We start from the raw sequence: 13,262 nt of genomic DNA, 5'->3' as shown, positions 1-13,262 counted from the left end.
ATGACCAGCCTGTGATAACATTAGTTTGAAACCAGTTTCTGACTATTTAAATTACAGATTTAACTATATTGATAGAACAGGTTAATCTGAACAAATGGCACAATCAAGTCTAACCAGAAATAATCTCAAAAATGTAATAATTATTAACCTTTTTTTTAAGAATACAGTGGAGATTCTTCATGTTCAGAAGATGACTCAGAAGTCTATGTACGAACAATGTCCAAACCTTCTGAACATAGTTCACTTCACGACACCCTGGTATGTACTAGTCTGTATCACCCACTTAAATTGTCTGAATTCATAATAAAATAATAATAGTAAATAATTATTTATCGTTATGTTTGCTTTTTCCATAGCCTTGGGAAGGTCCGGATAAGTCAAGCACTCCATGCGCTGAAAGTGCAAAGAGGTAAAATACAACCTTGCAAAAAATTTATGTACAGTGGGGCCAAAAAGTATTTAGTCAGCCACTGATTGTGCAAGTTCTCCTACTTAGAAAGATGAGAGAGGTCTGTAATTTTCATCATAGCTACACTTCAACTATGAGAGACAAAATGAGAAAAAACATCCAGGAAATCACATTGTAGGATTTTTAAAGAATTTATTTGTAAATTATGGTGGAAAATAAGTATTTGGTCAATAACAAAAGTTCAACTCAATACTTTGTAACGTAACCTTTGTTGGCAATGACAGAGGTGAAACGTTTCCTGTAAGTCTTCACCAGGTTTGCACACACTGTAGCTGGTATTTTGGCCCATTCCTCCATGCAGATCTCCTCTAGAGCAGTGATGTTTTGGGGCTGTCGCTGGGCAACACGGACTCCACACATTTTCTATGGGGTTGAGGTCTGGAGACTGGCTAGGCCACTCCAGGACCTTGAAATGCTTTTTACGGAGCCACTCCTTCGTTGCCCGAGCGGTGTGTTTGGGATCATCGTCATGCTGGAAGACCCAGCCACGTTCCATCTTCAATGCTCTCACTGATGGAAGGAGGTTTTGGCTTAAAATCTCACGATACATGGCCCCGTTCATTCTTCCCTTAACACGGATCAGTCGTCCTGTCTCCTTTGCAGAAAATCAGCCCCAAAGCATGATGTTTCCACCCCCATGCTTCACAGTAGGTATGGTGTTCTTGGGTTCTTCTTCTTCCTCCAAACACGACGAGTTGAGTTTTTACCAAAAAGTTCCATTTTGGTTTCATCTGACCACATGATATTCTCCCAATCCTCTTCTGGATCATCCATATGCTCTCTGGCAAACTTCAGACGGGCCTGGACATGTACTGGCTTAAGCAGGGGGACACGCCTGGCACTGCAGGATTTGAGTCCCTCTCGGCGTAGTGTGTTACTGATGGTAGCCTTTGTTACTTTGGTCCCAGCTCTCTGCAGGTCATTCATCAGGTCCCTCCATGTAGTTCTGGGATTTTTGCTCACCGTTCTCATGATCATTTTGACCCCACGGGATGAGATCTTGCGTGGGGCCCCAGATCGAGGGAGATTATCAATGGTCTTGTATGTCTTCCATTTTCTTACAATTGCTCCCACAGTTGATTTATTCACACCAACCTGCTTGCCTATTGTAGATTCACTCCTCCCAGCCTGGTGCAGGTCTACAGTTTTCTTCCTGGTGTCCTTCGACAGCTCTTTGGTCTTGGCCATGGTTGAGTTTGGAGTCTGACTGTTTGAGGCTGTGGACAGGTGTCTTTTATACAGATAACGAGGTCAAACAGGTGCCATTAATACAGGTAACGAGTGGAGGACAGAAGAGCTTCTTAAAGAAGAAGTTACAGGTCTGTGAGAGCCAGAAATCTTGCTTGTTTGTGGGTGACCAAATACTTATTTTCCACCATAATTTACAAATAAATTCTTTAAAAATCCTACAATGTGATTTCCTGGATTTTTTTTTCTCATTTTGTCTCTCATAGTTGAAGTGTAGCTATGATGAAAATTACAGACCTCTCTCATCTTTCTAAGTAGGACAACCTGCACAATCAGTGGCTGACTAAATACTTTTTGGCCCCACTGTACTTGGTACAGCACACTTCCTGACTTTATTAGCTTATTATTTCACTTCTTCCTGTAAATTTTTTACTACTTTTTACTTTTCTTATTTAAGAATGTACTTCGAATGAATCAAGATAAAACCATTTAAAGTACCGACTCCTTCCATATTTTGTTCATCATGAGGTGTGGTGTCTACTATCTTTCCATAGATTAACTACTATTTTCTTTGTACCACCTAATGGACCTCTCTAAAGATTTCACAATATTTTAGGTACTTAAAAACCATAAATGTGAATTAAAATGTAAATACAGTGGAACCTTGACTTACGAGCTCGTAACTCAATTTTCTCGTATATCAAATCAAATTTTCCCATTAAAATGAATTGAAACGCTATTAATCCGTTCCAGCCCCCCAAAAACCACACCGATTTTTTTGTTACGTGTTTTTAAATAAGAAAAATGTACTTTATAAATAACAATGTATAAAAAAATAATAATACATAATAAAAGAGAATGTAAAGAAATAAACTTGTTTTATTAAGTGTGTTTACCTTAAAAATCAGACGAAGATCAGGTGGAGATTGGCGGAGGAAGTTGGGGGGAGTGTTTCATTTCGTGCTCTATCACTTAACTTACTCGCTACACACTTAATGCTACAATATATTGCTAAATTTAACGTACACACTATGCTACACTTTATCGCTAAACATAATTGCGAAAACTGAACTCAGCTGAGCTCGTAACTCAGATCCCGGCTCGTATCACAAAGCAAAAAATCGACCAAGTGACGGCTCGTATCTCGGAAAATTCGTAAGTTGGGTCACTCGTAAGTCAAGGTTCCACTGTAACTTGTTTAATTCACTTAAAAATTGACGATTTCAAGTAAATTGACGGAAAAACCCCCGAGGTCGCTCCGGAAATTCCAGTGAACTACGTCGCGATTGAACACCATTATGACTGACTTGGACTGCGAATTTTCCAGTGCTGAATTTACTGAAGAGGATGAATCTGCAGTGACAGTGGGGGTGCCTGTATACCATAACAGGGAAATTCAACCATTTCGATTTGAGCCAGAGACAGAAGAAACTGCACCAAAGAGCGAAGAACAACCTGACCCAGTCGTCAGAATTGGGAATTCCGACTGGTAAGAACCTTTTGTTATACGTTCTACTGAAAACTAATCCTAAAAGTGAAAAGTATTACTAAAAACAATCTTCTCTCTTAACTATTAATTATAGCAGGGGTGTTTGATTAGCTGGATAGTTACTGGTTATATTTCTCATTTTACTAGCTTGTACTTTTACTGGGGCACGTTCTCCATTAAATTCTCCCTCATTTAAGGTTTTCATACTTACAGTAGGCGCCGCATTTGGATCACGTAAATAAGACGTCCTAATTTGCTTAAAATCGGCTGAGTAATAACTCATGACCAAATTAAAAATGTAAACGCAAAACATCCGTACACGTGTTGTTGTTTACAAGCGGATGTTGACTCAGATTGAGAACGGTATATCTATGACGAATGCTATCTCCACAATGGAACACACAATTGAAGAATCTGTTCTAATAGTTTCATCTGCCTACCCCCACTCGCCCTAGGTGTGCCTGCTCGTCGTGTATTCCCATGTTAACAGCTGACGAAAGTGTCTGCTGCAGCGACTACGACCAGACCCTTCAGACTCGTGAGGAAGCCAGCGTGCCGTGCATTACCGCGCATCCTGGATTTCCCATGGTCTGTCTGGATGTACATGTACTAAGAACAGCATACTATGCTTATAGACAAGACTACATGGAGGATGCACAACAATTGCATACACAACACGAGTAAGTGTAGGCTACGGTAGTGTAGACCAGTGTTTCTCAACCATGGTCCTGGTTGAGAATGGTCCAGCCGCCCTGCACATTTATTGCTTTCCGTTCATCCAACATACCCAATTCCACTAATCAGTTAATTAACAAGTCCTTTCAGAGCTGCAGTTGGTGTGTTTAAAGTAGAGAAACCACTCAAATGTGCAGGGCAGTGTTCCTCCAGGACCAGGGTTCAGAAACACTGGCATAGAAAATAAGAATGCGATTTTTTTTATTGTATATAAGTAATATTTGACCTCTTTTCCAGAAAATTTAGGTACACTGCTTACAGACAATTTCTCCGCTGGAACTGGGGATACCTAGGAAGACACAACAGAATACCAATCCCCTCCTGTGTTGTCAACTGCATAAGGGAAACATTTCCAGATGAACAAGGATTACCATATACAGGTTTCAGATTGCCATGAAAAAAGGAACCACAACTATATTTTATTGTTTCATGTTTTATTTGTCATGCCAAAATGAATTATTTTTTACATTTCAAAGCTGATGAATTAAAATAAAACATGGCATGGCACTGTAGAAAAAAGTAATTCATCATTTATTGTTTCAGTTATTTGCACCAAAGAGACACATTTCAAAAATGTAAACAGAAAACTTCTAACCACCATCTAATCTTTACAAAGCTCGAACTTTTAAAATTTACCTATATACACCACATTATACTACCTCATCTTACCGCATTTTACACGATGTCCCAACTCTTTCAGAAATAAGGTTTGTATTTACCAGCCCTCTGGTCTTTAATTCTGAGTTTCTTCAAGATTTTCTTTTCAGATTAGTCCTATCAACTAATGAGACATTCATAGTTGGAGAGCTTAATACAGTCGACCCTTGACTTACGGATGTAACTGGTTCTGAAGGGCTGTTTGTTCTTAAGTCAAAATGTTTGTTAGTTAAACCTATTTTTCCCGTAAGAAATAATGTAAACAGAATTAATCCGTGCCGGACCTCCCAAACCCCCCCTTACCCCTAACCTCTCTAATGTCTTAAATGCTCTTTTTTTTGTTATAAATACGAGTAAATTTTCCCTTAAATCTTTAATAATAGAATAGACATTACTGTAATAAACAATAATAAACAACAATACACAGTCGTACTGTACATAAACACACATCACATTTCAGTACAGTACCTGTGCTGCACCATACACCATAATACATTTCCTTCTTTTATATAAATACATAATACATATCCTTTATTTCAGTAGTGTTGTATTTTGTAGGTGTAATTGTACGAAAGAAAGAATACTTTACTGAGCCAAATTCCTTCTTCTCTCTCACTCACTGTCCTTTCTGTCTGATACACAGTGACACCTACTGGCAGGAGTAATTATACAACACAACAAATGCTCTGCGCTCTCTCTGCACCTTATTTGGGGTCATTTTAATATTGAAAACACCTGAAAAACACCGTCCGCTGTTCGAATGTTCGCTCACTGTATATACAGTGTATCACAAAAGTGAGTACACCCCTCACACTTCTGCAGATATTTAAGTATATCTTTTCATGGGACAACACTGACAAAATGACACTTTGACACAATGAAAAGTAGTCTGTGTGCAGCTTATATAACAGTGTAAATTTATTCTTCCCTCAAAATAACTCAATATACAGCCATTAATGTCTAAACCACCGGCAACAAAAGTGAGTACACCCCTAAGAGACTACACCCCTAAATGTCCAAATTGAGCACTGCTTGTCATTTTCCCTCCAAAATGTCATGTGACTCGTTAGTGTTACTAGGTCTCAGGTGTGCATAGGGAGCAGGTGTGTTCAATTTAGTAGTACAGCTCTCACACTCTCTCATACTGGTCACTGAAAGTTCCAACATGGCACCTCATGGCAAAGAACTCTCTGAGGATCTTAAAAGACGAATTGTTGCGCTACATGAAGATGGCCAAGGCTACAAGAAGATTGCCAACACCCTGAAACTGAGCTGCAGCACAGTGGCCAAGATCATCCAGCGTTTTAAAAGAGCAGGGTCCACTCAGAACAGACCTAGCGTTGGTCGTCCAAAGAAGCTGAGTGCACGTGCTCAGCGTCACATCCAACCGCTGTCTTTGAAAGATAGGCGCAGGAGTGCTGTCAGCATTGCTGCAGAGATTGAAAAGGTGGGGGGTCAGCCTGTCAGTGCTCGGACCATACGCCGCACACTACATCAAATTGGTCTGCATGGCTGTCGCCCCAGAAGGAAGCTTCTTCTGAAGTCTCTACACAAGAAAGCCCGCAAACGGTTTGCTGAAGACATGTCAACAAAGGACATGGATTACTGGAACCATGTCCTATGGTCTGATGAGACCAAGATTAATTTGTTTGGTTCAGATGGTCTCAAGCATGTGTGGCGGCAATCAGGTGAGGAGTACAAAGATAAGTGTGTCATGCCTACAGTCAAGCATGGTGGTGGGAATGCCATGGTCTGGGGCTGCATGAGTGCAGCAGGTGTTGGGGAGTTACATTTCATTGAGGGACACATGAACTCCAATATGTACTGTGAAATACTGAAGCAGAGCATGATCCCCTCCCTCCGGAAACTGGGTCGCAGGGCAGTGTTCCAGCATGATAATGACCCCAAACACACCTCTAAGACGACCACTGCTTTATTAAAGAGGCTGAGGGTAAAGGTGATGGACTGGCCAAGCATGTCTCCAGACCTAAACCCAATAGAACATCTTTGGGGCATCCTCAAGCGGAAGGTGGAGGAGCGCAAAGTCTCGAATATCCGCCAGCTCCGTGATGTCGTCATGGAGGAGTGGAAAAGCATTCCAGTGGCAACCTGTGAAGCTCTGGTAAACTCCATGCCCAGGAGAGTTAAGGCAGTTCTGGGAAATAATGGTGGCCACACAAAATATTGACACTTCAGGAACTTTCACTAAGGGGTGTACTCACTTTTGTTGCCGGTGGTTTAGACATTAATGGCTGTATATTGAGTTATTTTGAGGGAAGAATAAATTTACACTGTTATATAAGCTGCACACAGACTACTTTTCATTGTGTCAAAGTGTCATTTTGTCAGTGTTGTCCCATGAAAAGATAAACTTAAATATCTGCAGAAATGTGAGGGGTGTACTCACTTTTGTGATACACTGTACAGTGGGGCCAAAAAGTATTTAGTTAGCCACTGATTGTGCAAGTTCTCCTACTTAGAAAGATGAGAGAGGTCTGTAATTTTCATCATAGCTACACTTCAACTATGAGAGACAAAATGAGAAAAAAAAATCCAGGAAATCACATTGTAGGATTTGTAAAGAATTTATTTGTAAATTATGGTGGAAAATAAGTATTTGGTCAATAACAAAAGTTCAACTCAATACTTTGTAACATAACCTTTGTTGGCAATGACAGAGGTGAAACGTTTCCTGTAAGTCTTCACCAGGTTTGCACACATTGTAGCTGGTATTTTGGCCCATTCCTCCATGCAGATCTCCTCTAGAGCAGTGATGTTTTGGGGCTGTCGCTGGGCAACACGGACTTTCAACTCCCTCCACAAATTTTCTATGGGGTTGAGGTCTGGAGACTAGGCCACTCCAGGACCTTGAAATGCTTTTTACGGAGCCACTCCTTCGTTGCCCGAGCGGTGTGTTTGGGATCATTGTCATGCTGGAAGACCCAGCCACGTTCCATCTTCAATGCTCTCACTGATGGAAGGAGGTTTTGGCTTAAAAACTTACGATACATGGCCCCGTTCATTCTTCCCTTAACACGGATCAGTCGTCCTGTCCCCTTTGCAGAAAAACAGCCCCAAAGCATGATGTTTCCACCCCCATGCTTCACAGTAGGTATGGTGTTCTTGGGATGCAACTCAGCATTCTTCTTCCTCCAAACACGACGAGTTGAGTTTTTACCAAAAAGTTCCATTTTGGTTTCATCTGACCACATGATATTCTCCCAATCCTCTTCTGGATCATCCATATGCTCTCTGGCAAACTTCAGACGGGCCTGGACATGTACTGGCTTAAGCAGGGGGACACGCCTGGCACTGCAGGATTTGAGTCCCTCTCGGCGTAGTGTGTTACTGATGGTAGCCTTTGTTACTTTGGTCCCAGCTCTCTGCAGGTCATTCATCAGGTCCCTCCGTGTAGTTCTGGGATTTTTGCTCACCGTTCTCATGATCATTTTGACCCCACGGGATGAGATCTTGCCTGGGGCCCCAGATCGAGGGAGATTATCAATGGTCTTCCATTTTCTTACAATTGCTCCCACAGTTGATTTATTCACACCAACCTGCTGCCTATTGTAGATTCACTCTTCCCAGCCTGGTGCAGGTCTACAATTTTCTTCCTGGTGTCTCTCGACAGCTCTTTGGTCTTGGCCATGGTTGAGTTTGGAGTCTGACTGTTTGAGGCTGTGGACAGGTGTCTTTTATACAGATAACGAGGTCAAACAGGTGCCATTAATACAGGTAACGAGTGGAGGACAGAAGAGCTTCTTAAAGAAGAAGTTACAGGTCTGTGAGAGCCAGAAATCTTGCTTGTTTGTGGGTGACCAAATACTTATTTTCCACCATAATTTACAAATAAATTCTTTAAAAATCCTACAATGTGATTTCCTGGATTTTTTTTTCTCATTTTGTCTCTCATAGTTGAAGTGTACCTATGATGAAAATTACAGACCTCTCTCATCTTTCTAAGTAGGACAACCTGCACAATCAGTGGCTGACTAAACACTTTTTGGCCCCACTGTATATGTATATACTATTGCCAAAGTGGTAAACAATAAACAGTAAATAGAAATGAGAAAATAAGATACATATAGAAGATATAGATATTTTATATTATATATACAGTGTATCACAAAAGTGAGTACACCCCTCACATTTCTGCAAATATTTCATTATATCTTTTCATGGGACAACACTATAGACATGAAACTTGGATATAACTTAGAGTAGTCAGTGTACAGCTTGTATAGCAGTGTAGATTTACTGTCTTCTGAAAATAACTCAACACACAGCCATTAATGTCTAAATAGCTGGCAACATAAGTGAGTACACCCCACAGTGAACATGTCCAAATTGTGCCCAAATGTGTCGTTGTCCCTCCCTGGTGTCATGTGTCAAGGTCCCAGGTGTAAATGGGGAGCAGGGCTGTTAAATTTGGTGTTTTGGGTACAATTCTCTCATACTGGCCACTGGATATTCAACATGGCACCTCATGGCAAAGAACTCTCTGAGGATGTGAGAAATAGAATTGTTGCTCTCCACAAAGATGGCCTGGGCTATAAGAAGATTGCTAACACCCTGAAACTGAGCTACAGCATGGTGGCCAAGGTCATACAGCGGTTTTCCAGGACAGGTTCCACTCGGAACAGGCTTCGCCAGGGTCGACCAAAGAAGTTGAGTCCACGTGTTCGGCGTCATATCCAGAGGTTGGCTTTAAAAAATAGACACATGAGTGCTGCCAGCATTGCTGCAGAGGTTGAAGACGTGGGAGGTCAGCCTGTCAGTGCTCAGACCATACGCCGCACACTGCATCAACTCGGTCTGCATGGTCATCATCCCAGAAGGAAGCTGACGCACAAGAAAGCCAGCAAACAGTTTGCTGAAGACAAGCAGTCCAAGAACATGGATTACTGGAATGCCCTGTGGTCTGACGAGACCAAGATAAACTTGTTTGGCTCAGATGGTGTCCAGCATGTGTGGCGGCGCCCTGGTGAGAAGTACCAAGACAACTGTATCTTGCCTACAGTCAAGCATGGTGGTGGTAGCATCATGGTCTTGGGCTGCATGAGTGTTGCTGGCACTGGGGAGCTGCAGTTCATTGAGGGAAACATGAATTTCAACATGTACTGTGACATTCTGAAACAGAGCATGATCCCCTCCCTTCGAAAACTGGAGTTTCCAACAGGATAACGACCCCAAACACAACCTCCAAGATGACAACTGCCTTGCTGAGGAAGCTGAAGGTAAAGGTGATGGACTAAACCCAATTGAGCACCTGTGGCGCATCCTCAAGTGGAAGGTGGAGGAGTTCAAGGTGTCTAACATCCACCAGCTCCGTGATGTCATCATGGAGGAGTGGAAGAGGATTCCAGTAGCAACCTGTGCAGCTCTGGTGAATTCCATGCCCAGGAGGGTTAAGGCAGTGCTGGATAATAATGGTGGTCACACACTATTGACACTTTGGGCACAATTTGGACATGTTCACTGTGGGGTGTACTCACTTATGTTGCCAGCCATTTAGACATTAATGGCTGTGTGTTGAGTTATTTTCAGAAGACAGTAAATCTACACTGCTATACAAGTTGTACACTGACTACTCTAAGTTATATCCAAGTTTTAGTTCTATAGTGTTGTCCCATGAAAAGATATAATAAAATATTTGCAGAAATGTGAGGGGTGTACTCACTTTTGTGATACACTGTATATATATATATACAGTGTATCACAAAAGTGAGTACACCCCTCACATTTTTGCAAATATTTCATTATATCTTTTCATGGGACAACACTATACACATGAAACTTGGATATAACTTAGAGTAGTCAGTGTACAGCTTGTATAGCAGTGTAGATTTACTGTCTTCTGAAAATAACTCAACACACAGCCATTAATGTCTAAATAGCTGCAACATAAGTGAGTACACCCCACAGTGAACATGTCCAAATTGTGCCCAAATGTGTCAATATTTTGTGTGACCACCATTATTATCCAGCACTGCCTTAACCCTCCTGGGGGGCGGCACGGTGGCTAAGTGGGTAGCACTGTCGCCTCACAGCAAGAAGGTCCTGGGTTCGAACCCCAGGTGGGGCGGTCCGGGTCCTTTCTGTGTGGAGTTTGCATGTTCTCCCCGTGTCTGCGTGGGTTTACTCCGGATGCTCCGGTTTCCTCCCACAGTCCAAAGACATGCAAGTGAGGTGAATTGGCGATACAAAATTGTCCATGACTGTGTTCGATATAAACTTGAAAAGTGATGAAACTTGTGTAACGATTAACTACCGTGTGTCTGTCATGAATGTAACCAAAGAGTGTAAAAACATGACGTTAAAATCCTAATAAATAAATAAATAAATAACCCTCCTGGGCATGGAATTCACCAGAGCTGCACAGGTTGCTACTGGAATCCTCTTCCACTCCTCCATGATGACATCACGGAGCTGGTGGATGTTAGACACCTTGAACTCCTCCACCTTCCACTTGAGGAGTTTTCGAAGGGAGGGGATCATGCTCTGTTTCAGAATGTCACAGTACATGTTGGAATTCATGTTTCCCTCAATGAACCGCAGCTCCCCAGTGCCAGCAACACTCATGCAGCCCAAGACCATGATGCTACCACCACCATGCTTGACTGTAGGCAAGATACAGTTGTCTTGGTACTTCTCACCAGGGCGCCGCCACACATGCTGGACACCATCTGAGCCAAACAAGTTTATCTTGGTCTCGTCAGACCACAGGGCATTCCAGTAATCCATGTTCTTGGACTGCTTGTCTTCAGCAAACTGTTTGTGAGCTTTCTTGTGCGTCAGCTTCCTTCTGGGATGACGACCATGCAGACCGAGTTGATGCAGTGTGCGGCGTATGGTCTGAGCACTGGCAGGCTGACCTCCCACGTCTTCAACCTCTGCAGCAATGCTGGCAGCACTCATGTGTCTATTTTTTAAAGCCAACCTCTGGATATGACGCCGAACACGTGGACTCAACTTCTTTGGTCGACCCTGGCGAAGCCTGTTCCGAGTGGAACCTGTCCTGGAAAACCGCTGTATGACCTTGGCCACCATGCTGTAGCTCAGTTTCAGGGTGTTAGCAATCTTCTTATAGCCCAGGCCATCTTTGTGGAGAGCAACAATTGTATTTCTCACATCCTCAGAGAGTTCTTTGCCATGAGGTGCCATGTTGAATATCCAGTGGCCAGTATGAGAGAATTGTACCCAAAACACCAAATTTAACAGCCCTGCTCCCCATTTACACCTGGGACCTTGACACATGACACCAGGGAGGGACAACGACACATTTGGGCACAATTTGGACATGTTCACTGTGGGGTGTACTCACTTATGTTGCAGCTATTTAGACATTAATGGCTGTGTGTTGAGTTATTTTCAGAAGACAGTACATCTACACTGCTATACAAGCTGTACACTGACTACTCTAAGTTATATCCAAGTTTCATGTCTATAGTGTTGTCCCATGAAAAGATATAATGAAATATTTGCAGAAATGTGAGGGGTGTACTCACTTTTGTGATACACTGTATATACAGTGGGGGAAATAAGTATTTGATCCCCTGCTGATTTTGTAAGTTTACCCCCTTACAAAGACTTGAACAGTCTATAATTTTTATGGAAGGTTTATTTTAACAGAGAGAGACAGAATATCAACAAAAAATCCAGAAAAAAAACATTAAATAAAAGTTATAAATTAATTTGTATTTAATTAAGGGAAATAAGTATTTGATCCCCTACCAACCAGCAAGAATTCTGACCCCCACAGACCGGTTATTAGTTAATTAGTCCTGTCCCTGTATAAAAGACTCCTGTCACAGAATCAGTTTCTTCCGTTTAAATCTCTCGACCACCATGGGCAAGACCAAAGAGCTATCAAAGGACGTCAGGGACAAGATTGTAGACCTGCACAAGGCTGGAATGGGCTACAAGACCATCAGCAAGAAGCTTGGTGAGAAAGAGATCACTGTTGGTGCGATCATTCGAAAATGGAAGAAATACAAGATCACAGTCAATCACCCTCACTCTGGAGCTCCATGCAAGATCTCACCTGGTGGGGTAAGAATGATTCTGAGAAAGGTGAGGTCAGTCCAGAATTACACGGGAGGAGCTTGTCAATGATCTCAAGGGAGCTGGGAGCAGAGTCACCAAGAAAACCATTAGTAACACACTTCGCCGTAATGGATTGAGATCCTGCAGTGCCCGCAAAGTCCCTCTGCTCAAGAAGGCTCATGTACAGGCCCGTCTGAAGTTTGCCAATGAACACCTGAATGATTCAGAGAAAGCTTGGGAGAATGTGATATGGTCAGATGAGACCAAAATTGAGCTCTTTGGCATCAACTCCACTCGCCGTGTTTGGAGGCAAAGAAATGCCCAGTGGGGATGGTGTTCTTGGGGTCATATCCAGCATTTCTCTGCTCCCAGCTCCCTTGAGATCATTGACAAGCTCCTCCCATGTATTTCTGGACAGGAGATAAAAACCTCCTTTATGGTATAATGACTACACACTCGCTCTAAAACAAGCAGGCTGATTTGGTTCAAAATGCAGCAACAGATCATGAAATATCTTCTTCCTGTTCAGGTTGTTACATGATGAAGCTCACAGCATCAACACAACAATATATTCAGTAATATAAGGAATACAGGGCTGAATTATGTTTAGATTCTGATACACTGATGGCTTATTGAAGCTAATTAAATGACTGCATGAATGAAGGAATGAATGAATTA

The 13,262-nt window shown here is 42.2% G+C and overlaps 1 protein-coding gene across 1 annotated transcript in view; it reads left to right on the top strand.

Annotated features, from left to right (window-relative positions):
• LOC134302761 (uncharacterized) overlaps window positions 1-4,379 on the top strand; it is a gene marked incomplete at its 5' end in the record, with an annotated part of 42,693 nt that extends 38,314 nt beyond the window's left edge. The window contains 5 exons of the mRNA XM_062987964.1: window positions 161-258; window positions 357-409; window positions 2,985-3,146; window positions 3,602-3,826; window positions 4,119-4,379. Coding sequence (XP_062844034.1) covers window positions 161-258; window positions 357-409; window positions 2,985-3,146; window positions 3,602-3,826; window positions 4,119-4,278 — 698 coding nt within the window. The remainder of the gene's footprint in view (window positions 1-160; window positions 259-356; window positions 410-2,984; window positions 3,147-3,601; window positions 3,827-4,118) is intronic.
• Window positions 4,380-13,262: the final 8,883 nt, after the last annotated feature.

This window comes from Trichomycterus rosablanca, chromosome 2, assembly GCF_030014385.1.
Source record: "Trichomycterus rosablanca isolate fTriRos1 chromosome 2, fTriRos1.hap1, whole genome shotgun sequence".
In the NCBI taxonomy this organism is placed as follows: domain Eukaryota; kingdom Metazoa; phylum Chordata; class Actinopteri; order Siluriformes; family Trichomycteridae; genus Trichomycterus; species Trichomycterus rosablanca.
The sequence above is the reverse complement of the archived record's forward strand: the minus strand, read 5'-3'. Positions and strand labels throughout refer to the sequence as shown.